The sequence below is a fragment of the Clupea harengus genome, chromosome 2 (genome assembly GCF_900700415.2).
Source record: "Clupea harengus chromosome 2, Ch_v2.0.2, whole genome shotgun sequence".
Classification (NCBI taxonomy): Eukaryota; Metazoa; Chordata; class Actinopteri; order Clupeiformes; family Clupeidae; genus Clupea; species Clupea harengus.
This window is the reverse complement of record NC_045153.1, coordinates 13,281,989-13,308,564: the sequence shown is the minus strand read 5'-3', so window position 1 is coordinate 13,308,564 and position 26,576 is coordinate 13,281,989. Positions and strand designations below refer to the sequence as shown.

Here is a 26,576-nt window from a genome sequence, read left to right as displayed (position 1 = left end):
GCGTGTGTGTGTGTCTGCGTGTGTGTGTGTCTGTGTGTGTGTGTGTGTCTGCGTGTGTGTGTGTGTCTGCGTGTGTGTGTGTGTCTGCGTGTGTGTGTGTGTCTGCGTGTGTGTGTGTGTCTGCGTGTGTGTGTGTGTCTGCGTGTGTGTGTGTGTCTGCGTGTGTGTGTGTGTGTCTGCGTGTGTGTGTGTGTCTGTGTGTGTGTGTGTGTGTGTCTGTGTGTGTGTGTGTGTGTGTCTGTGTGTGTGTGTCTGTGTGTGTGTGTGTGTGTGTCTGTGTGTGTGTGTGTGTGTCTGTGTGTGTGTGTGTGTCTGTGTGTGTCTGCACAATGAAAGAAGCCCACCCCTCCTCTTATAACTGCAAAACAGTGACTCGTCGCAATGTGATTGAAGTCTGCTTAGGAAAATGTTAGCTTAGCACCCGCTTTATTGGGTGCTAAAGAATACAAAGAGCGGGAGGTTATTTTTAGTGCTGGCCTTCACTCTCGTTCTCTCTCCCTCTCCATCTCTATCCTCTCTCTCTTATTTTCTCACTCTCATGCTCTCTCATTCTCTCTCTCTCTCATTCTCTCTCATTCTCTCTCATTCTCTCTCTCTCTCTCTCTCTCTCTCTCTCTCTCTCTCTCTCTCTCTCTCTCTCTCTCTCTCTCTCTCTCTCTCTCTCTCTCTCTCTCTCTCTCTCTCTCTCTCATTCTCTCGCACTCTCTCTCTCCATCCTCTTGCTCATTCTCTCTCTCTCTCTCTCGTGCTCTCTCACCCGCTGTTGTCTCGGTCTAAATCCCTATGGTGCTTTCAGCCACTTGAGCCTTGTTTAGGAGCGAATGACTCTAACCCCACTCTCCATGACCCTCCATCCTGACAGGCAGACTCCCAGGCGGGCTCCCCTGGGTGACGCTCTCAGACATGAGGTGGATTTTGGGGAGCCGGCATGGGTGGTTGTTAAATGGGGTCCCTAATCCTGGGGTCAGGAGCTAAGCCAGCCGCGGCTCCAACCTGACCTTTGAACCCCACGGCGCGTGCCTGAGTGAGCCCCCCCCAAAAAAAGCAACCCATCCCAAAGAAAAAGATGGTCTTTCTCGGCTGTCGCAGTCACAGCTGAGATGAGAGAGACCTGGCAGCTGATGGGTTAACACACACACACACACAGAAAGACAAGAATCCCCACTGAGAAGGGCCAACAACACACACACCAGTCCACATGAACACAATCTGAAACACAAGTACACAACTCATCAAACGCATATAGACACACACAAAGACAAATAAACCCTACAGAGACAAGTCAACGTGCACGAGCACACGCACACACACAGAGAACACACACACGCCCCAGAACAAAAACACAAACCCTGACAGAGTGACACACACATGTGCCCCCCCAACACACACACACACTCCACAAACATAGACAGACAGGGACCCCCATGGTCACACTAAGCCACGCAGACACCCCCAGAGAGACAGCTGACCACACTCCGGATCCTAACAATAACAACCCCCCCACCTACCTCACATACCACAAACACTGAATGAATCAAACCTCCACCCCCCACCCAAAAAAAGACGACACCCTGTCAGCTTGACACCCCCCTAAAACCAAAGACCTGCGTAAGACCAGGACTTTATTATTTGGCAAATAAAAAAAAATTGGCCCATCAGGCACAGACAAAGACGCCCTCAACGCGGCACACACTGAATCAGTGAGCAAACTCTACCAGTTGAACTCCTCAACCAGACACAGCACCCAATAAAGTGCCCTAGACTGGGGACGGGCCCTTCTATAAAATACGCCCTGGGTAAGAAACACCAAAGACTAAACCGCTACCACTACTACACCAAAACGCCTCAAAAACATCCAATTAACAACGAACAACACCCTTCATCCTCTAGTCCCCAATGTATGTCTAGGGCCCACATCTCTCTCTCTCGCTCTCTCTCTCTCCCTCACACACACACACACACAGTCATGCCTGTCCAGACAAGTTTAATGTCACCAGACACCCTTGACATCATCTCACCAGGGTGTTTTCATAGTGCCTTCCCAATGAGATGACCCCATGTTTACAACATGGCAGAAACCACAATAACAACCACAACAACAAGAAGTCTGAATGAAGGAGGCCATTATTTGGCAGCCGTCTCAAGTGCAAGGCCATCTTTCAGTGGAGCAGAGTAATAATGGAGCGGTATTTGGCACCTCCGCGCCTCGCCTGCAGACTCAATCCAGGAAGTGGATCACTATCTGACAGCAGCGCGACCCAAGCCCACCCCTGCGGCACTCGCATGGAGAAAAAGCAGAGCAGTATTTGGCCGCAGGCGAAATAGCGAGTGTGTAATGGAGGGAAAGCGGCACATTATTTGGCAGCCGTGGTCCTTGGATGTGGAAAGGGGAGAGCTGACAGGTTTATTCCACACACACACACACAAACGCACAATCACACACACACTAACTCAGTGATAAGGTCGACAGACAGACCAGCAAGGGCCTTCTGATGTCCAATCTTGGTCTCTCACCCATCCATTCACCCAGCTACCTCCCCAATGAAAAAAAAGCTAGATGACCCACCTCAAATATTGAAAAATATAACACTGGAACATGTGGAACATGTGGAAAACAATAACATAAAATAACCTAAAAATCATTGGCTTGTGATTGTATTGGCTGTGAACTATAATCCAGTTATTTTACTGGATTCATCAAGTATTTTGTCTTTTAGTGTTTACGTCACAGAGCAACAAAAAATAAATAGTATGTCTCTTGCAATTTTACTTAGTTACTCTTTTTCTCAGCTCGCGCGTACGTCCTGGGCTGCTGCTCCATGTCTCATGAACTGCGATCCCAAAAATCTGATCTGGACGTGATCTTCACACCAACAGCAGACATGCAGATTAAGTTGTTTGGTTTTCGTGGTTTGCTCTCGTTGAGCAAACAAGTCCCTGTCAGCGTCCGCAACGAGCCGATCAGAGATGTAGGGGGCTAATCCAAACCGCCTTGGCCGTCTTGTCGGAACTGCATGCAAATGTGTTGGCAATTTCGGAGTACGGGAACAATACACGGAATAAGACTCCTACTGCCCCATTTAACTTGTATGACTGGTGTGTTGTCACTGTGTTCACACACTACAGTACCCCTGCTTTCAGTGTATTCGTACACCCTGAACGCTGTCCGGAGATCTGTTGCTGCTTGCCCTGGTGCTGGTGTCGGAGAGGGGGGTGGAGACGAGGGTAGATCAGAACTGGGGGAGTACCTGGCGTCTGTTGGTGGGTTGCCTTGGTCATTTTGTGTTTCTCAGTCTCCGTGTGGGACTCCACTGCCTTGATTCCCATTGGCTGAGTTTGAAATACATCCTGCACAAACTACACCGTGCCTCATAGATATATTGCTAGGTACCCGTTTCAGCCATGCAGGAAAATAGCCAATTTTCATTAAATTTGCACTTCCCCACGTCAGTGCAACTACTCTGAGCATCCCACCCGCAATGAAGCATGAGTGTTGTTGGTTCCGAAATACTGATCTGCGTGACATTAATGTGAGAGGTATCTTGTAGGTTTGTTATATGTTAATTATTTAAACATTTTAAATTGCAATGCCAGAAAAAAAAACGATTCGTAAAATCCCACTTCGTCTTACCATTTTTAAGACTTGACGTTTTATTGCCAATTAAGGCCTTATTTTATCACTCTTATTTTTAGATGACTAAATTCATTGCCTTTCAAGAGACTTTTTAGCCCTGCACACTCCCTGGCCAGTTTTTACACCGTCGTTTCGACACACAATCCCGGTGGGGGCTATTTCCAGACGTGCCGTTTACACTAACACTTCGGCCGCAGGTCAGCGACCGTAACATAACAGCAGTGTCGTCTCTCGCTCTCTCGCTCACAAACACACAGCCACATAAAGCACCTTGAGACTTCCTTGTTTGTTAAAGTGTGCTATATAAATAAAATGCATTATTATTAGTATTATTATTATTATTATAAACACATAAGCACTGACCTTTCAACATAAGACAGCGATGGAAAAGAGAATGCGAGAGTGTACAGGAGAGAGAATATGAAAGAGAATCCCTTGTGAATGCATCTGTCTAACAGGACTATGCAGAGGAGAGGAGAGGAAAGGCGAAGAGAGAACACAAGAGACAAAATTCAGGATGACAAAAGGCGGTGAAGAAGAGATGGAGAAAGGGTCGTGAGAGAAAAGAGGAGGACATGAAGGGATAGGACAGTGCCGGGGAAAGAGTGAAGAGCAAAGGACAAGACCAGCGTTGAGAATGAGGACATGAGAAAAGACCTAAGGAAATACAACAGAGGAGAGGACAGGAGGAGAGGACAGGAGGAGAGGACAGAAGAGGAAAGGAGAAAGAGAAATGAGGAGAATATAGAAAAGGACAAGGGATCAGAGGGAAGACAGGAAAGATGAGATGAGGTAGAGAGAGAGGTAGAGGAAAAGGATGAGGGGACAGAAGGAGAAGGAAGGAGCGGAGAGGAGAAGAGAGGACCGGAGAAGAAAGGAGAGGAGAGACAGTAGACCAGTGGAGGAGGGAAGAGTTGAGCAGAGAACAGATAGAAGATAGAAAAGAGAAGAGAGATGGAGAGGAGAGTGATTTGGCTCAACGGACAATGAAGGACAGAGAAGGACTCTCACAACTCAGTCACACTCCAACACGGCAAACACAATAACAACTGAACCCAACAAGACAAATAATGCCCCAGGTTAGAAGACAGAAGTAGAAAACTAGAAGTCTCACACACGGAGGAAGAGGAAGAGTGTGCGTCTTACCGTGAAGAAGAGGTCCATGACGCGCGTGTCCAGCAGGGCGTCTCTCCAGGACTCTGTGGGCTTCAGCATGACGTTCTGGGTGGCCTCAAACATGGCAATGTAGTGTCTGCCCAGTGACCATCCGGTTAAGGCCAACAGGAGCATCAGACAGACACACACACACACACACAGGCTCAAAAGGGCACGCAAGTGGTCTCGTTTTTCTTCTTTCTCTTATTTTTCTATCCGTCTTATGTCTCTCACTTCTTTGTTTTTGTCTGTCTATTCCTCTTGTTCTCGATATACCCTCTCCCCCTCTCTCTAAAACCCCTTTTAATTCTCAATTTTTCTCCTGCTCAATTGTTTTTCTCTTCTTTGACCTGGGTAAGACCTGTCTTTATCCCTCCTGATCCCTCTGTTTCTCTCTTCTCATCTGCTCCTTTTCTCCCTTTTTTCTTTTTTAAACTTAAGTTTCTTCCCACTCTTTCTATCTTGGCAGTGGAAACTCACTGTAACTCACACACACTGTCTCTTTTCCCACCCTCTGCCTGTCTGTCTTTTTCTCTCTCTCCTTCCCTTCAGTAGGTCTACCTCCTCCGTCAGAGCCTTTGCCCCAAGTGCTCTCTCCTTCTCTTTCTCTCCCTCTTTTCCTCCTTCTCTCTCTCGGAGGAAACTCCCACAGGAATGTCTGATCAAAGCCAGTCACCGGCACAGGCCAGCATTCCACTGGGCTGGACCCACAGTCACTCCCTGCACGCACGCACACACACACACACACACGCACGCACACACACACACACACACACACACACACAGACAGGAACACTCCGCCACTCTGCACACATGTACAGACACACACACACTTCAAGACAGGTGCCAGCTTTAAGCTACAAACTATGTCTGGGTATAAAGCTACCCCCCTTCCATCCGTCCATCCCTGTCTCTCTCTCTCTCCCTGTCTCTCTCTCTCTCTCTCCCTGTCTCTCTCTCCCACTCTCTGTCCCTGTCTCTCTTTCTCTCCCACTCTCTCTCCCTGTCTCTCTCCCACTCTCTCTCCCTGTCTCTCTCTCTCTCCCTGTCTCTCCCTGTCTCTCTCTCCCTGTCTCTCCCTGTCTCTCTCCCACTCTCTCTCCCTGTCTCTCTCTCTCTCTCCCACTCTCTCTCTCTCTCCCACTCTCTCTCCCTGTCTCTCTCTCTCTCTCTCTCCCACTCTCTGTCCCTGTCTCTCTTTCTCTCCCACTCTTTCCTTCCCTCTCCTCTAGTCACAGAGCCGACTTTACGGCAAGGGTAAAAATAGTGCAGCCGCCACAGAACTCTGGGTGAACCTGCGGTAGGAGAGGCCTGGTCTGGTCTGGAGAGGAGCGGGGGTGGGGGGGCTGATTGGAAGCCCAGGGAGCAGGGCCTGAGACTGGGCACTGGAGGCTGACCAGCCCCGGGTGCAGGAGCTAGAGGTGGAGGAGAGCCAGAGGCCAGACATGGGAAGAGAGACGGACGTCTGGTTGGCTAAACGGCCGGTGGGAACTCAGGACTGACCGTGACTGAGGGTGCCTAGACACTGACAGCAGAGAAGACTGGGGTGTGTGTGTGTGTGTGTGTGTGTGTGTGTGTGATATGATTCGTTTAAGCATGCGTGTGTGCTTTGTGCTTTTTAAGCACTGTGCGTGTGATCTGATGGGCATGTGTAAGTGTACGTGTGTGAGCCATAGAGTTAATGTGTGTATGAACATAGAGATGTGCGTCCTAACGCCCTAGAAACTTTCAGTGTGTCAATATCAGATTTCAGATACTGCAGTTACTCCCAGCACATCTATTTTCTAAGTATACAGATTAAATTAAATAAAACAACAAATAAATAAGCATAAAGACATTATACCTTGTGTGTGGAGTCCTTAAGAGTACATGTCTGTGTAGGTAACAGGGTGTGGTGTGATCGTGTGTTTGTGTGACATCAAAGGTGACGGATGAAATTGGAACTGGAGTGATTCACACACACATGCCCACTCTTTTCCATAGGCCTGCTCATCAGCTGCCCTTTGCCTCATTCACACACACACACACACACACACACACGGGATAAGACGTCTAAACTAGCTGTTCGTGCTAAATAGCCAAATACTCACAACCACATTATCACCTTGTAAGTGAGGGAGTGTGCGCGTGTGTGTCTGTGTGTGTGTGTTTATGTATCTGCGCACACATGGGACTGGGAGTTAGATTTTGCTATTGTTATCCCTAATGACTTGTTAATGTTGCCTTGTTGAGTGCTCGTGTTGACAAGCCTGAATGTCGTAGCCCTGCGTGTTTCACTCTCGTCTGATCACATTGGCTTGGCTTGTGTTCGTAGGAATAAAAGGTGTTTGTTCAGAGGGAGTTGGCTGGATATTAGTTGGATAATACTTCAGCGAGTGAGACAGGTTATTAAATAAAAGATATGTCTTAAATAATGTGAGACACAGGGGCCAGTAACACACAAACCAAACCACGATGAACACCCAGCACTCGTTAAACCACACTCAGCGAAACAGCAGACGACAATCAGATTTTACACACAGTTTTACACACTCGAGCACTCACACACATATACACAGACCCATTCACACACACACAGTTTACGGGGTGGAGATCACCCCTTGCCCCTTTCTTATATCAGCCCGGGTGCAGTTGACGGGTGGAGGAATTTTCCAGGCTCCCGCATTTCAAATGCAGCCCTGCGGTCACAGGCGAGGCAGCTGAACTTTTAACCGTGGCTACCGCTACCCGCGACCACCGGACCACCCCCACCCCAGCCCAGCCTCTGCATGCTCATGCATCTTAAACTTTCCATTACATGTCCCCTGATAACTCGAACAGAGAAACCGTAATGAAGGACCCCCAAAACGAGGTTTCACCTCTTAGGAGATGAGAGGAGACTCAGTGACTCGCTGCGGTCTTGTCGACGACTTAACTTTCAAAACAGGCTTCTGCGGTCACGGTGAGCTGAGGTTTCGCTCCCTAATTTAAAGAGGCTGCTCTAACGGGGACGTTTTCTCTGCCCGGCGAAATACTTGCTCGTTAAAGCGGCCCTAAAAAAAAAGAAAAGTGTTTTAGCGGTTGATAAACGAGTGCTGGAGAGAAACCGAGGGGTCGTCGCACAACGTGTTTCCTTGAAATATGACGTGTGTGAAGGAGTGAAAAGCCAGGGGAGAGCAAAGAGAGTGTGTGTATGTGTGTGTGTGTGTGTGTGTGTGTGTGTGTGTGTGAGAGACAGAATTAGGCGCCTGGCGAGGAAACGCAAAAGCAGGAGTGTGTGAATTATGGAGTGTTAGGGTCCGAGCAGAAGGGGCTGCTGGGAAGATTGCAAACTTTAGCGACTTTAGCCGGGTCGAGGGTCTTTAATCAGCGGCAGGCTTTATTAAACTGCTCCAGCCTGTGCAAAATGAGCTGCCGGAGGAGTGTGTGTGTACGTGTGTGTATACAGTGTCAAACAGACGTGCCGCTGTGTTTACTTTCGCGTAACAGTTACTCGAGCGCTGGCAAAGGCGAGCTGCCAGCTGGGATAAGACGCATGTCCGCCCGGCAGTAGACGGGGTTTACGTGTCACATCCTTCCTCTGAAGACCCCCCCTACACACACACACACACACACACACACACACACACACACACACACACACACACACACACACACACACACACACACACACACACACACACACACACACACACACACACACACACACACACACACACACAGCCAAACAGAGTGGGACATGTGGAATAACACTTGAGGAATGCCCCTCTGCTCCCTCTTTCTCTCTCTCCCCCACTTCTTGACTTCCTCTTTCTAGCTTTTCATTCCAGACTACTCCTTCTCTCCTGTTCTCCCCTGTCACTTCATTCTACGGGCTTTTCCTTCATTCCATCCTTCTCTCATTCTCAATACCCTTTTTGCCCCACTCACCTTTTCCCTCGCCACCCCTTTGCCTTTCTAACCACCTCTGCTTCTATTCGTCCGTCTCTGTCTCTTCTTCTCTCATCCCCTCTCTCTGTCCCTCTCTCTCTCTCCCACTCATCCCCTCTGTAGGCCCAGCAGGCTTAGTGACCCTCCTCCTGTTACAGTTCAGAGTGTGTCCACCCTCCCCTGAGACCCATTGGCTGAAACAGCTGTCTGTCATCCCTCCCCCCCTCCCATTGGCCATTCAGAGCCACACGACTGGCATAAGACCGGGTAATGAGCTGCTGCTGCTGCTGCCGCCCCCCCTCCCCCCACCCGCTATAAAGGTCAAAGGGCGCGTGGAAAGACATGCTGTAGTACAGGCGCATCTGCCGGTTCGCACAGATGACACGTACACGTGGTGGCGCGGAGAGATGACACGCATGCCTCTGCTGTTCACTTCAGAGACAGAGAGGAACACACACACACACACACACACACACACACACACACACACACACACACACACAACCACACAGCCACAAATACCAATGCCTCAGGCGTTTGTTTAAGTGAAGCAGACACTCAAAGGAGACACTCAAACACACGCTGCCATGCTTTAAGGACGCGCCAACGGCTGTTGGGCACGCAATTAAAGTGCCGACGCGAGACACAGACAGACAAACACACACACAAACACACTCCTCCCCAAGGCCTTAATAAATGTGATCAATTTCCAGAAGGAGTCTCCTTGATTCACCACCCAGTTGCTGAGCACTACACACACACACACAGACAAGGACACACACACACACACACACACACACACACAGAGCATGCCTGGCATTTCGTTGGGCAGAGGGAAGGCTGGTTATTGAGGTGGAGGGCAAGCAGGGAGTGGGTGTGGGCGTATCTTTGAAAGTGATCCGTGACCCTGGTTGGCACCGTCGCCACTGCAGATCCCTTTAAACGGCCAGCAGCAGTGGCGAGAGAGAGAGAGGGCCTGCAGGGGCTTAGCGCTTCAGAGATCTCAATGGCATAGCCACACACACACACATACACAGTCATACACATAGCTGAGGACACATATACTCTTAATCACACACGCAACAAGGCATGTGGCACACGTGTGTCATTAGCAAAAGTATGCCAGCACTGACAGTCATACAGACACACACACACACACTCTTAAGAAGATATATAGGGTACACATATGAGCCAGGGAACATAATCGCATTGAAGGCAGACAACAAGCACATAGTTGAAGACACATATACTCTTAATCACTCATGCATGCATGCACACACACACACACACACACACAATTGGTCACACACACACACTGGCATCACACGCGCATCCTATATATGGCACGCATACCGTGAGGAACCAAATACCTTTTAAACACACATGTGGCAAGGCTGAAGGCCTATCACTTCAGAGACTTGTGACCATACAAACACCCCTCTCTTTCTCTTTCACTCTCTCACACACACACACACACCAAAGAAAACGCACAACAAAGATTGTTCAAACAGACGGACACACACACACACACATAATGTTCAATGTTTGCACACAAGGGTAGAGCCAAAACCCTGAGCCAAACATCAGTCCATGAATGAAAGGATATGATTGGGTGGCAGGAAGTTCCAGCTGAGCACCTGATTGGCCAGCGCTAGGTAACGTTGGAACACTGAGGACATCTGAGCGTTGAGGTTGTCCCTGCGACTGAACTCCTGTAGAACCTCCATGGTGAGCATGAAGATCTGCCTCAAGTCATCCTCCTGCCCCCCCCCCCACACACACACACACACACACACACACACACACACGTACATCAGTATGATGCATCATACAATAGAACTGTACTGTACACAACCACACACACAAACACAATCCATCAGCACAAAGGCTATTCAGATTTTATACAATAAGAGATCTGCTGATCACATTGTTGTATACACATTTACTCACACGATAATATGACAAAATAATAACTGAACTAAGCCAACAGAACAGTATATTCATTGACAAATATTTGTATGGACTTATTTTCTCACTGGGGACAAGACTTCCAACACCCATAAGGTGTATTTTTGCTGACTTCATCTCTTATACAACGATCAGTCAACACAAATACAATGACAGTCAGGCCTAATGCGCACACACACACACACACACACACACAGACGTCTTCAGTGATTCCCAAAATGATAATAGAACACGCTACAGTTACATGTGTATCTACACAAAAGCAAAAGAGTGATTATGACATTCATTACACACAACACACACTGGCCTCACACACACACCCCTAGACAATAGCCTGTGTGCTTATGACTCATTTCTAATGCATAGACACATGGAGCTCATAACAAGGAAAATGAGTCAGAGAGGTTGTACAGAGATGGGGAGGAAAGAACAGAGAGCAGGGAAATTACAAAAACAACCAGCTATTGAAATCATAACTCACAGATTATACAACAAAGCAGATGGGCCTTGGATGAGATTTGTAACGATATTTGTTTCAGTAGTATGTAAACAACCGTTCAGTAGTATGTAAACAAAAGTTGAACTGAAGTGAACTGGGCCTTTATTCACAAAGCATCTTCAGGCTAAAAGTAGCTCCTAACTTGGCGACTTAATGGTCGTGTCGGTCTTAACTTTGGGACATTGGGATGTGAGTAAGAACTAAGGAGTAGTCAGGAGGACTACTAAACTCAGCCAGACCAAAACAAACGGTAAATGGCAGTTTCTATCATTCCACGTCACAATGTTTTGTAATGCAGATGCTTAAATCGTTTAAACCAGAAATTGTCTCAACCACGGGGGAATAATTGTGGAGCTCGTAAGGGATGTAATAATGCCACCAACCAACCGAAACGACCTATTCATTGCCGAAATTTAATTGAACGCACAGTAATGTTGTATTGTAAGATTTAACAAGCTCCTGTTTATACAAACGTGTCATCATACAAAAGGCATTTTGAAAACTATGGGAAGATACTCAGTCTGTGGGTAGCATATTCCGTTATTATATAATTTGTAGCTTGTGTCATATTTATACATTTAACTACTGTTCTTTGTTCCCGTAGGCTATGAAGTGCACTCCTATTCACCGGCACAGACCTGTCACTCACCAACCAATCCCCCAAGGTCATTGAAAGCAAGCTTGTACATGAGACTGTCTCAGTCTCTCTAAACTTAGAGTTTAACGTAAAAGTGGTCTCAGCAGCTTTGTGAATAGGATTTTAAACTAATTTAAAAACTTTTAGCTCGAATCTTTTAGTACTCTTGGAGGCAAGATAAAATGCTTTGTGAAAATGGGTCCAGAACTGTATTGTATTGGTTTAACATGTATGATAGTGAGGTTATATGGATGTGGGCAGAGACCTGGAACTGGCGTTTGCAGTTGCCGTGGAACTCCATGCTGAGGCCGATGTTGCTGGTCTTGCTGGAGCTGGAGAACTCGCTGAGAAGCGCCGTCAGGATGGAGCAGGCCAGCGTTTGCTGCAGACACACACACAGACAGACACACACACACACAGGTCAGAGGTTAAAGGTGATGGTTGACACTCACACACAAACACCCACTCAAACGGCGCACCCCTGAGAGGTGAGTGTGTGAGTGTTTACTCGTCTGCTGTCCGTCATCCCCTGATGTGTGTGAGTGTGAGTGTGTGTGTGTTTACTCATGACTGCTGGGCACTGTCAGTCATCCCCTGATGAGTTTGCCGTGGGCAGCTGGCTGACTCCTAGCATGAGCGTGTGACCCGCACGTGCTGCCGTCTTAACCAGGACATTCATCAACCAAATAAACCCGCTCCACACCAGCGGCATATGGCCGGCCTCATATACCTCTCATCACATAACAAGAGCAGGAACTCATCGAGACGGAGCTCAACTTCATGCTATTCTGGATCAAATTGAGTGAGATTTTGTTGACAAATGAAATTTGTATTAATGAAATAAAATAATTAAATAAATGGAAGCAATTCCAAAAACTCACTTCAAAAACTTTTTTTTGTATAAAAGCCTGAAGCAGGAATACCAAAACAAACAAAACAACTTGTCTGACTTCTCTCAACAACAACCAACAATCTACGGTCAATACATTCTACTGTGATCTTTTTTAATTTTTTGTCTTTGACGCATAAAAACACAAACAACAAAATTCCAAAAACAAGCAGCTTCACAGAGGCAACCCTACTGATCCAATGGCATGCCCTTACTCTCATGGCCTGCCCCTCTCCCTACAGCTTCAGGCGTTCCACTGCTTCAGTTGCGTGCTTGGCTTTGGAGTTCTAGAATCCCTCGACACCCCAGGGATTCTCAAAACACACACGTAACCGAGGGCAACAGCTGCTGTTGTCTCAGCGCCAGGGATGCCATGATCATAAAACTATTAAACACAACAACACTCTGTAAACAGCTCAATCCACAACTCAGGCAGGAGTCTGCTGGCGGCAGTCTGTGGTAACGCTTCTGGGAGGCACTCACTGTGTGAGAGCGCCATCTTCTGGAGATGAAACACTATGCAGGTGCCATTCAAAGTGACTTACAGCGAGAGTATAGCTTTCCCTTCAAGGGAAACTTCAACCTGGGCCCTATTTTCAGATCTTTTTAAGGATTTTCACTAGGGACAAAAATGATCAAAACCAGTCGAGCACTGAGTGAGAACACTTAAACCAGCAAGTGGAATGCGGAATTACCATGGAATCCTACGGTGCAAGCACACATCAAAGTAAACTGCTTGTAGTCGTTTATCGAGGGGAGGCGCTGTCCTTTGAGTGCCTTCTCCAGCACTACACAGTAGGCTAATCAACTACGGCCACTGAATGGGGTGCTACGTCAGGAGACCGGAAAAACTGACAGGACAAAAAAACACTGGCAGTACAGAGTCATTTTCTTCACAGTTATTGAGGTGGCTTATAGGGATCCTTTCCAGGTGGTCAGACCCTTATAATAACATTTACGAGTCTGTCAGTGGTTGAAACAAATGGTTTACTTTGCAGACTTTGTCCCTAGTAAAAAAATATGGACCCAAAAAGGTTGGGTCTCTGGCCGTCAAGCTAAGGGAGGTTTATGCCTCTGACGGAGACAAACCCAAGAGAGACAAAACTTGTTGGACTAGAACACAACATAAGGGGCTCCACATTTTGCTGAGGCTTTCAAAGCAACAAGAGTGATATACATTGAAGAAAACAGAATCTTTACATTCTTTCGATATCCTTACAAATTCTCGAGAATATGGTGTGCAAAATTCAGTAAACAAAAACCTTTTATTTATCCATAACTGAATTCTCTAGTTTGGCAACACCTCAGCATTCCCAATGTGTCCAATTACTCACTTTGTCAATTACTCATCGTCCTCACAGAGACGGAGCCCACTGCTGTGCGCCCGCCAGTGGGTGATGGGCACAAGAAACACAGCCAGGGTTGCAAACCCAGCAAAAACAGAGTGCCGCATCACTTCCTGTCATCTGCAGAAGCGAACCATATGAGTAACTGTTCCTTCTGCGTAGCTGAAAATTTCCAGCTACACTGTTTCTAGGGATCTGTTGTGTCATCAAGCATTAGTCAGTTGAATCCGAAAAAAAAAAAAAAACACACACACACACACACACACAACAAAAAAACTAGCCTCCCCCTCTTCAAAACAAATCTGTTTCCATTTATTCAGCTGGAAGCTGCTTTTTTCTCTTGGTTTTTAAAAGAGTATTTAAAAAATGTTTCGATTTTTACTAATGAAGCAATAATGGCTTGGTTACACTTTCAATACCATCCTCCTGAGGGACCAAACGATATCTTAAGCCAGATACTATGGTTAAATTCAAACATACTGATAGAGGGTAAACCTCTATTTTTCCCAACTCTCATCAAAAACGGGATTATATTTGTTAATGACCTGATTGATCCAAAAGGAAGTTTATATGATTTTAATACTTTCTGTAAGATCTTTGGGAAATTATGTACGCTGTTTGAATACAATCAGCGGTGTGCAGCAGTTCCAGTGAGGTGGAAAAAAGGAATTCATAATACAGACCGACTTTTGGTTTGCAGACCTTGCATTAGAGAGTATAAATGGCTTAACAAATGTAAAATAAACAAAAGCAGTATATACACATGTTTTACATTGTAGAAAATTGACAGCCTTTCCACACAAGTTTTGCAATTTTTGGGAAAATCAATTTGATACTCCTATTGACTGGAATAAAGTATTTAATATGATTTATATTACAACTGTTGATTCCAAACTACGTATGCTGCAGATAAAAATTATTTATAAATATCTCCCGACTAAGAAAATGTTAAACATCTGGGGTATTGAGGAGTCGGGTTCCTGTCGCTTTTGTAGTGCAGAAGAAGATGATCTGTTACACCTATTCTGGTATTGTCCTGTAGTAGCACATTTTTGGGAGACTGTACATAGATGGATAGGTCCCAGCACTAAGAACTTTAGAACATCTCCTGATATAGTTCTGTTGGGTGATTTGAAGATGGGTGGCAATGGGTTGAATAACATAGTAATACTTCTAGCCAAGGCATTCATTTTTAGATCTCAAAATATGAATGAGCTTAATCCAACTTTATTTAAGAAATATGTTAAACAATATGTTGGAAGCCATAATTGCTGGGGATGAGAGTGATAGGGTTACACAAAAATGGGAAAATCTTATTCTCCGGGAAAACTGGATTTGACTAAGGAGTAAAAAAATATATATATATATATATATATATATACAATTATAAAAGATGGGCGTGATAATTCTTGTTTTTCTTTTGGGTTCATACGCACACATTTTCTTCAGTATTGTTACTACTTTTGTTTGTTGTGTTTTTGTCACTATTTATATATGTATGTTTGTCTAGTTTGGTTTAGTTTTCTTGTTTTTTCCTTGTTGATATGTTTTTTGTTTGGGTTTTGCCCCCCTCAGTCGCGTCCTCGTATGCTTACACCTGTGCGAGTACGGTGACTTTGCTGATAATGCATCCATCCCACTCTTTATTTTTGTCATTGTTAATGTTGTTATTATTATTAATATTGTTATTCGGCCTTATTTTTATATAGTTTTTGTATATGGGAATGTATGGCTTTGTCTGTACATGTGTATGTGTATAAACTGTTGCCCAACTTTAGATAGGGTCTATTAATAATAATAAAAATAAATAAATAAATAAATAAATAAATAAATAAATAAAACTATTTAAAAAAAACTAGCCTCCTTCTCTCAATTAGCCGCCTCCGATTCTGACCTCTGCTCTTACCTCGACTCATTACCCCTCGGCATTCCGGAGGGAAGTAACGACTAATTCAGGAGCTTTCCGCATAATGGCTCCGCCCAGTCACTCACCCCTCTGGTTTTTGTCAACAAGATAAAGACGGAATAACGCACGACCATAAATCCTGACTGGCTCATGAATGGCATAAACGTGTCAGAAGTCAATGCATCACCCGCCGGTGTGAAAGAGGAGAGGTGGTCACGAGCGGAGGGATTCAGTTTCACATTATGGGCCTGTGATTCTCATACAGTCAAACTGAGACCAGGGGAAACGCCTGACACTGCGTGTGTGAGAGAGAGAGAAGGGTGTAGGCCCATCATTGCGCATGATGGACTGGATGATTTACACCTCCTACTGAAAGACCCACAGCCGCACCAAACATCAGATGGATATTAGATCAGCACTCAGGAGTTTTGGTCTAAAACTGGAGCGCTAAAAGCTTACTACCTAAAAGGTGTGCGAAACCCTACGAACACCACCAACAGCCTCATTGCCACTGATAAAAGCTTGCCATCATGCTATGTCAATGAAGGCCTTTCTTTCATTTTCACCAGGTGTTCCAACCAGTGCATATCCTGAACGTCTGGTAAATAAATAAATAAATAAATAAATAAATAAATACAATTTAACAAAAAAATGTCACGGAAACAGTTAGAACAATAGAACAGTCTGGGACAGATAGAGCTTTTGTACCTTAAGTCAGGTGATAAGTAAGTGTATAGTCAGATGTTTCTAGATGGGGTAAACTAAGATACAGAGCTAAGGTTGGCTGATTGCAATGGTCATCTTTCAGTTGATCATTTATGCATTGTAGCATTCTCACAAGTGACCCACTTACAGCTTTCCCACATCAGCTGAAGTGGCATGCTTTGGGCCAATCACATACAACGATGCTACAATCAAAAAGTTATGGATGGGTTTGGTTTGCTTGTAGTTGTGTAGGTTATGTTTTTGTGAGGTGTGAGTCACATCTTTCTGGGAGATCTGAGGGGGCGTCTTACCACTGTGGGGTTGCCGCTGCTGATGAGCTGACTGACTTCGTGGAAGATGCCCTTACAGTTGATGGACTTATCTAGCGAGCCCCGCTTCACGATGACCGCCACGGCCAGCAGCACTTGCTCACGGACATACTTCTGAAGGCTATGAGAGAGAGAGAGAGAGAGAGAGAGAGAGAGAGAGAGAGAGCAGAGGAAAGGCTGGCTGTTAAATCACATTTATTTGCATTTCCTGTGAGAATAAGTGAAAATAACCTGGAAAAGAGTCCAAGTCTCGTAACTTCCAACCGACTTTGTGTTGCAATGCAGCTGGCATACAAATACAAGAAGGGCGTCTTTACCCACTCTTGTGTTCTGATGTCAGTTTCAAATAAATCACAGCCTCACCATATTTCGCTCCTAAAGTGTTAGGCGTGCTCCAAATGCCTCTAATTATTTCTGTAAAAGCTGTTAATATTTTGCCAGATATTCTATCAAGGGTACTCCACTCAAAGAGACATATAGTGGCTCTGGCTCTCGGGGGTAAAGAGTTACGGATAACCCTTAAAACGCCCTCAGTCCTGATAAATGTTCAGAATGCAGTCTGGCCATTTGTAATTTAACAAATTAGCTCCAGGCTCCTAAACTCCTAGGGCAGCTGCTGCAAAAAGCATTCCTATGTACAAAGAAATAATGCACTCTTTCTTTAGTCTACACTTAATGCACATGAATGTAAACTAATTGACATAGCATGTAATGCATGCCTGGAATGTCAGAGCTAATAGGAGGCCATTCAGGTGGGGAAGCATTCTGATGCCAATCTGATTTTCACATACATGTGTCTGCACAGCAATGCTCCACACCAGGCTAAACGTCTCAAACTTTATCTTTTAACTTTAACTTTATCTTTTAACTTTATCGCTCTCCTCCTCTGCATGTGTGCATTTAAAGTAGTATTTTCTAAGGTCTGTCCAAAACACTGCAACCCAAACAGAACAAAGCTTCACATCAAAGGGCCACTCGCTCACACCACCCCACTGCTGAATCATTGGCAAACAGCAGTTAGGGTGATTGTGCAAATGTATTCAAACAGCTAGGTGATGTTTATGGAACATAAACAAATTGCTGTGTACCTAATGTTCATGGTGCTGCTTGCATCTTAATGAACTATTAGACTGCTAACTGCTCCAGTGTGTGGAGAGAGCGCAATACAGGATTAGTAATGACTCATTATGAAACACACATACACACACACATTTTTGTGAGAAGACGAGGGAGGAGCGGAGTCCTTTAATGTGTTAATTTTGTAGCTTTCACATTCGTGACTGAACATGCCAAATTCAATGCACCTACACACACAGACAAACAAACACACACAGGGGTGTGACTCACTTGGGTCTCTGTAAGACATAGGTAAGGAGGAATGTGCGCAGAGACTCGATGCTGGCCTTCTCCAGGAGGATCCACTCCCGCACCACCGCCTCCATGATGGCTGTGGCCGCCTGGAACAGCACATAGTCTACCTTACTGGTCTCTGTGAGGAGAGGAGAGAGAGGACAGATATTAAACAGAGAGGACAGAGACTTTACATACACACACACACACACATTCCACCTTACTGGTCGCATTTAAAGTAGTATTTTAGAGAAAAAGTAGTATTTTAGAGAAAACGAGATATAAAACACACCAACGTACACAAGAACAGCACCAGTAAGTGACACACACAAACACAAGTAGCTGTCACATCAAACGCAGATGTGAGTCGTGCATGCACCATTTTACGACATTACGCGACACTACGCTACATGTCTGGAGGTGAAGACAGAGGAGATCAAGGTGTGTCTTCTCTTTATCACAGATGAAATGCCAATGTGTTGTTATTCAAGTTGTAAAGAAAACGAGTCGTTAATAAAAAAGAAAACAACAAAAACAACAATGTCAATATTTAACCAGGTGTCTTTTTTTCCGCCCATGAGTCAGTTAATCTTGGTAATTTGTTATAAAGCTACATATCTCAAACACCCACACACATTCCTGGAAGTTGGTGCGCGCACACACACACACAACCAGAAGAACGGACACTGGTGCGCACACACACACCCCCCCAGAGGAATGGACACTGGGCACACACACACACAACCAGAGGAACAGACACTGGGGTGCGCGCACACACACACACACACACACACACACAGAAATGGACACTGGGCACAGCGCCCCTCTGATGTCTGTGTACTGTGTTTATAATGTCTATATCGCTCTTTACAAACCTATTCAAAGTTCCTATTGCTGCTGCCTGTGTCACACCGTAGCGAAACCGGAAGGGCTGTTAAACACAGCGGCCCTTACGTGCCGTGAACAGTTTACGCTTGCTTGACTCACATCAGGCAACAACAGTGCATTTCCACTCCATCATGATTAGAAACACAACAGGTCCACACACAGTCATACATCATCCGGACAGTTTCTTCATGTCCCCACGCATACAGTCATCCTGCACGGATGACTCACACACACACACACACACACACACACACACACACACAGAGATCCTGGAGTCTCCTTAGGATGCAGGCAGCTGGAGAAAGATCTGGGGCTTTCCAAGCTCACTCTGCCACCACCGTTAGCACCAGACCAACCTCACTCAACTACAGTCACACAGACCAACCGCACTCAACTACAGTCACACAGAGCAACCGCACTCAACTACAGTCACACAGACCAACCGCACTCAACTACAGTCACACAGACCAACCGCACTCAACTACAGTCAGATAGACCAACTGCACTCAACTACAGTCAGATCAGTGTTTCCCCTACCGTTATATTAGGGGGGCGCCCCGCCCCCCCAATGGCACCCCCCGCCCCCCCTGGAAGGTCAAGTTAACTTTGTTCAATTTTATTTTCTATAAAGCGCCAGATCACAACGGAAGTAATTTAAGGTTACATTTCCTATAGAACAGGTCTATAGCTTGTTCTTTTATTAAACAAAATAAATAGCCTTATGTTATTTATCTTATTTACACGACGGCATGTAATTTCTGTCTCTACATGGTCGGGCGTTTGAAATTCTCTGCTCTCTGTATCGCGCATGGCAGAGTTCCGCCGCGATGCGCACAAACACACAGACACGTGCGCGCACACACAGGTGAGCACGCTCCCACCAGCGGACAGAATTGGGCTTAAGAACCAGTGCACAGCTACGGACACTTTTAAGCTTTAAAAAACTAATATCCAGGCGTTCATGAATCCGGCAAAGATCTTTTCCTCGGTAGGGTCGACAATGAGGCCCAATGAGAATGGCTACAACAGACGTGGAAACAGAACGCACGTACAGAATGTCCGCACCGAAAATTCAGAAATAGATCTGGCTTCCATTTTTTTATCTTTTTCCGCGAGTTGTGCGTGGCCCTTTTTACATAGAGTCTGCTAATAAATCTATGAAATGTAACGAAAATTATTTATTTTGCTGTGAATAATGAAGGAAGCAATAAATCCGATTATTTGCCAAACCCTCAAGAGCTGTTGCCATGGAGATTTAACGTTACTTTCTGTTTGAAGACAAGGTAGCAGCTAGTGTTGAAGAATGGCTGACTTGAAATTGGACGACTTTAAATTAATATATGAAATTGAACATCAACACCTATACGGATAAAATAAATAAACAAGGATAGCAAAACAGATTGATAAGCAATGAGAACGGCAGAAACACAGGCAGGACGTCAGATGACGAGACAGATCATAGTGACACAGGCTGTTTTTTTTTTGTTTTTTTCGTCATATGAAGGCTGAGACATTCATAACATCTTATTCAGTCGTACTGGTCCTTTTGTAATGCCAACATGTGCACTTCGTTGTGGATAAGTAAAGCCTATTTTGCTACATTTTTGTAGTCCTGGTAATCTTTTGTTTGGCATATTGGTGAGGTTATTAAGAGGACCATTTCTCAATCGTTTTGTTCTTGATGAATTAATGTTTGTTTAATAATCAATTATTTTTCAACAAATAACTCAATTATAATTACAAAGAGGACAATTCATAACTTTTTATCGCAACTTTCACTTGTTTCGCCAATTTCATTGCAAAAAAAACCTAAAAATAAAAACTTTCATCGCAACTTTTTGGAAAAGCTCCTGCGAAATCAGGAATTTTAGGCCGCAAATATCTTAAAAAATGTTCTTCCAGAAGCCCAGAAAGATACACCACTGCAGCGACAAAAGCTGCACACTTTGTGGATAATTGTCATAAAAAGACATGTTCCGATGTTTAGTTGTTATATTGACTGCTGTCATTAAAAGAAACACATGAACACCATGATTCCTTTAAGCGTTTGTGTCGGTGGCCACGCCACGCCGCGCGCACCGTGCCGCAGCCCCCCCCCCCCCCCCCCCCCCCCCCCCCCCAAAGCTGTAAACCTAGGGGAAACACTGCAGATAGACCAACCATGCTCAACAAGAAGACCGACCTGCCTAGCTATGCTAGCCTATGCTAAAAACAGCTTTGCCTCACTCAACCTGAAGAGCGTTTCCCGAAAGCGTCATTGACCAACCACCGTGGTAACCATGGAGACTGAGTCTTCAAAATTATGATCTCTCAATCATTTAACTATGGTAGTTGTTAAACAACGCCTTCGGGAAACGCACCCCTTAAAAGCTATACTCAGCTGCAACCAGACAACACTAGCCATAGCTAACAATACTGAACCAAACCAACCACACTCACCATGGCAACCAATACTTAGCCAACATGACAACCCCTATACTAACGACACATTCATAAAGGCTAACTAAATGTACTGGTCTAGACAAAGCATTCACACTCAGGCTAGGAGTAGCATGATGACTAGAAATAAATCACATCTAGCCTATAACTCAGCCAACACAAATCTTGATTACAAATATCCTTAACTGAGTAATAGAGGAGGGATTGTTTATGTATACAGTCATTCTAACTCCACTGCTAGACAAGGAATAACTCATAGTTTCTTTGTATTTCAGAGGGGCATAAAATGACTAAATGGGCAAAATAATGATAAAAAAATTTTTAAAAAAAGATGCATCATCACAAGAAATAATTCATGGTACATTTTGGAACTCTCAGGTTTATTGCAGATCATGGCTTTGCAGACATACATACATACACAGAAAGACAGACAGACTCCACTCACCTAGTATATGCTTGCAGATAGCGAAGGGTGATTTGGATTTCCTGAAGGAGAGGAATATGTGCTCAGCATGCTGTCTCTGTTCGTTACTGACCATGGACGGCGGTGCCTGCAAACACACACAAGGAGGAAGCCGGGTTTACACACACATATATATACATATAGAAACATCCAAAACATCTGGGCAGACCCTCACACTCACAGACACACACATAGCTGACTCACCGAACACGCAGCACAGAAGCAGAGCTAAAAACACCTGTACTGTATAAGAAGATGCCTGCACACACACACACACACCTTAGACTATAACTCACTTCTATGCATAAATACACAGCTCTACACACAGCTCACTTCTGTGTGTACACACACACACACACACATATATATATAGCATGAATCATGTGCTGCCTGTGCATCAAGTGAAGGTATCAGACTTTGATAGTGACCCTCATCTTGCCTGAGGGGTAGTGTATGCCATGGGCCAGCAGCACTGGTGTGCAGAAAGGCAGCAGGTCAGCACCGTAGGAAAATCACATTCCAGCCTTAACGACAACACGCAAGCACTTCCAGACCACCAGCAGCCTGGGCGAGCGGGAGAAGGGCTCTTTTATCCACATGCCACCACACACACACAAACACAAACACAGCGCACAGACAGACACAAACACACACACACACACACACACACACACAGAGTGCACACACATACGCACAGACAGACACACACACGCATACACATACACACACAGAGTGCACACACACACACGCACAGACACGTACACACACACACACACGCGCGCGCGCACACACACACAGACATGCATTCACACATCAGCAGCTTACCCACCTCACTCCAGTAAAAAAAAAAAAAAGGAGAAGGGCTCTTTCATCAAAGCTGTGGCCACAGGAATGTAACACTCGTCTCGTCTACCTTAATCTACTAAATCACTATGAGGCATAACACACATTTATGCAAGCTCACACAGACACAGCCACACAGATTCATGAGCCTATTCTAACATTAACATATTCACTAACTGCAACAGGTTTTTGCCCGTTTTAGGTCAGTGCGCATCTTGTAAGCCATGTACCCTTTGTTTGTATTGTGCAGTTTCACGGTTACTGTGAAACATTTATACTACACTGACTGTTGGGGGTGGGGGGTTGAGAGAGCTGGGATAGACTGGTCCTCAAAACTGTAGCTTGGATCATTTGTGCCTCCGACTATGACCCTCTTAAAGTGGGTAATTACAAGCGACACACACACACACACACACACACACACACAGAGGGTTCACAAAAACCTGTGAGGCATAGGCCAACGCCTACCAAATACCATTGACTCAGATACATCCATATCAACCACTGCGCAGCAATAGCCATTTACCAAAGCCTAGTAATAGATCGCCTCAAGCAGATGATCAAACACACAACTTAACCCATCCACTCAACTAAACCCGCTGTCATCTTGTGAGGATAAAGGATTTTCTTTTTTCCCCATAAAGCGCCACCTTTCTTTGTCCCTTTGTGATTTCATGGAGATGTGCTCTGAAGCCACGGTGTGTGGCTCTGCCTCAGCTCCTTTAAGCTGGTGAATTTGCTGGCATTTATGGCAACAGATGTTCTTGTTTACTTATTACGTTTGATCTTCTCCCAATCACGTTCGCCCTAATCTGATTGGGTGATTTGGCGATGCCCGGCCGAGCGAGCCTGAAGGCCCAACCGTACGGAATGTCCTCTGCGAAAGGTCACTGAGAGGTCACGACACATTCCGGAGATGGGTGATGGGAAGCATGTGAGCTACTACGGCACAGGACAGACAGACAGGATTACTGACTCGCAGCTATCAATGGAAGGGTCCGAGTCCTTTTGGGGCTCACCATGTTATGAATATAGACACACACACCACTTCTCCGCATCTACAGACAAGGACCATATCATCCTGCATGGATGCTTAACAGAGGTTACTGGGCAGGAAGGGAGAGCAGAAAAGGAACACAGAAAAACAGAGAGGATAAGAGACAAGGGATGAAGAAGAAGAACATGATGATGATGATGATAAAGGATGGTGCACTCCGTACTTCTTCTGACAACACTGATGGACAGCGATTCCCTAGACACACAACCTGAGCACTTGTGCAATTGACATCTTGCACAATTAATGGTTGTTTGTCACTGACTGAAAATCAATTACGTATACTTGTTGGCTTTCCCCACCCCTAGGATTGGCTTTTGACAACAAGTGCTGGTGAGTCACGTTGCCCTAAAAGATCCCCAGAGCACATCCTGATTGGCTAAGGGACAACACCACGCAAGAACCAGAAGGCGGCAAAGAAACAGCACCTGACACACAGGACCAGATTGATGTCCGTGACATTAACAGGGGAGCACAGACACCCAGGCAAAGGAGTAAAGCAGAGATGTATGGGCTGGACAGACACAAGGTAGGAACGAAGAGGAGTCGTCATCATCATCGTCATCATCATCATCATCATTTACACCTATGTGACATGTAGGGCCAACACTATGGACTTCCAGCTCTCCCTATCCTTTGCTAGTAGGTCTATATCTTCCATGGTCTTCCCTAGTTCTTTTATTTCGAAGGAGGATCGAAGAGTAGGTTAGTCTAATTACAGATCCAACCATCTAAAATACCGATCCACTACTGCGGTTTTCTAGAAGAGGTAAGCAACAGACCAAAGGGAATTCTGAGAGGAATTTGACATATGGAATCCGGTGAGGCTAAAATAAGTTAAAAATTACAAATTTACACCCTACAAGGAATAACAAACTCTACATTTCAGTAAGTTACAATTGCCTTGTGTTAAAAACAACAAAAGGTATCTCGTTTTAAACATTCAAGTCAAACATATAGCTACTGCCAAAACAGGAAAGAGACAGTATACTACCACATTTTGACACACATTAACTATACTTAACTGGACTGTTAACATAGAGCTAACTATATTCTTTGTTTACATATTCAATATGCCAAGTTGAAGAAAGACCATATCAACATTGTGGACAAATTTAGTGTAAGCTACAGGTCACATACTAATAATCTATAACTCAAAGAACGAAACACTCTCCTCTTCAGTCATTTAAGAAACCAGTACAATAACAGTCTGTATCAATTAGGTCTATGAATATTAAGTATTGTGAATTATTACTTCTTGTAAAATGTTGGCACATTCAATTGACTTATTTAGAACTAATAGGCACTTCATTCGAATGCTGCGACCAACAACAAGACAAAAAAGGAACGAATAAGAAGCCATGACAGGTTACAAAGTTATGAACCAATTCATTTGATAATTTATACCTGATAACTACTTTAACTTCAGTAATGTACTAGAAGGACAAACTAACGAAATTTCTGTTTCTAACATGGGAAATTATTTACCAGTTCTAAAACCGAAGAAATTATGTCGCTAACCAACCTGACTAAATCTGAATAGGGGTCCAAAATGCCTATCAGATGGCCTAACATTAAGCTAGCACCAGCAGTAGAGCTATCTAGCTTATCTGTAAGGACACAGAGACGCTAATTTCAAATATACACGTTCGCTATAACAGTTAAGGAATACAGGCAATGTGTTAAGAGTGTTAATTTTTCCAGCAATAAAGCCGCAGTTTGCTTTACAACTTTTAGCTTGTATAGCTCTACAACAGTCCCAAGTGGCCTCTGTTCAACCGCATGCTCACAGAGCCTCGATCAACAAGGATCACCGTAAACAAAAACTACAACAATTAACATCAAAATCAACCTAATAGATGTGGTACTTGTACGTTTGTTTGTGGCTAATCGAAACAGAATTATCGAACATGCTCGATCATGGATGGACACGAAAGTGAATCAACAGCGTGTAACTAGCCGAGACGAAGAGCAAACATGGGGATGCTGATAAACTGTCTTCGGTACTTTTAAATGTTCAATATTGGCCACATTTTTATTGATCGCAGCAAGGGTGGCAGACATAAAATGTTTATGTGTTTCACAAGATAAGTTTTTATCCACCATCGTCATAACAGGCAGTGTCATCCATAGTGGCTTCTGAGGATAAGATGATGGCTATGTTGGATTTTTGCGGGATGGAGTGAGACAAGCACTGCGCCACGCATCGCTTTCTTTGCTCAAAACCAATACCTGTGGCGATCTAACAAGCTAGTCTCTCCATAACTTCAGACAGAAGCGAAAGCCAAGTACAGACAGTTACACATATAAAAAACGTTGTTCTACATCTCACCATTAAAACTTTGGCAGCGCTTTCCAGCTGTGAAATCACTTCTGGTGCACCGACCGCCGCCATCATGGTCTCTCTTCAATGACGCGCCATGCGCTGCATTCTGGGATTAAGCGGTACTCTGGGCCAATGAGTTCATGGAGACTTTTTGGCAGAGAGTTTTGGTTCGGTGCCGTACCCCGTGAAGGTTATGTAATCTCAAAACGATAGGCGTGAAAGATCGAATGTGTGTG

The 26,576-nt window shown here is 44.9% G+C and overlaps 1 protein-coding gene across 1 annotated transcript in view; it reads right to left on the bottom strand.

Annotated features, from left to right (window-relative positions):
* xpo4 (exportin 4) overlaps window positions 1-26,489 on the bottom strand; it is a 49,390-nt gene extending 22,901 nt beyond the window's left edge. Inside the window, exons 1-7 of the mRNA XM_012842344.3 lie at window positions 26,347-26,489; window positions 22,100-22,205; window positions 18,325-18,466; window positions 16,960-17,098; window positions 12,068-12,184; window positions 10,305-10,458; window positions 4,781-4,893 (exon numbers count right to left, since the gene is read on the bottom strand). Coding sequence (XP_012697798.1) covers window positions 4,781-4,893; window positions 10,305-10,458; window positions 12,068-12,184; window positions 16,960-17,098; window positions 18,325-18,466; window positions 22,100-22,205; window positions 26,347-26,412 — 837 coding nt within the window. The 5' untranslated portion in view covers window positions 26,413-26,489. The remainder of the gene's footprint in view (window positions 1-4,780; window positions 4,894-10,304; window positions 10,459-12,067; window positions 12,185-16,959; window positions 17,099-18,324; window positions 18,467-22,099; window positions 22,206-26,346) is intronic.
* Between the last annotated feature and the right edge of the window lie 87 nt (window positions 26,490-26,576).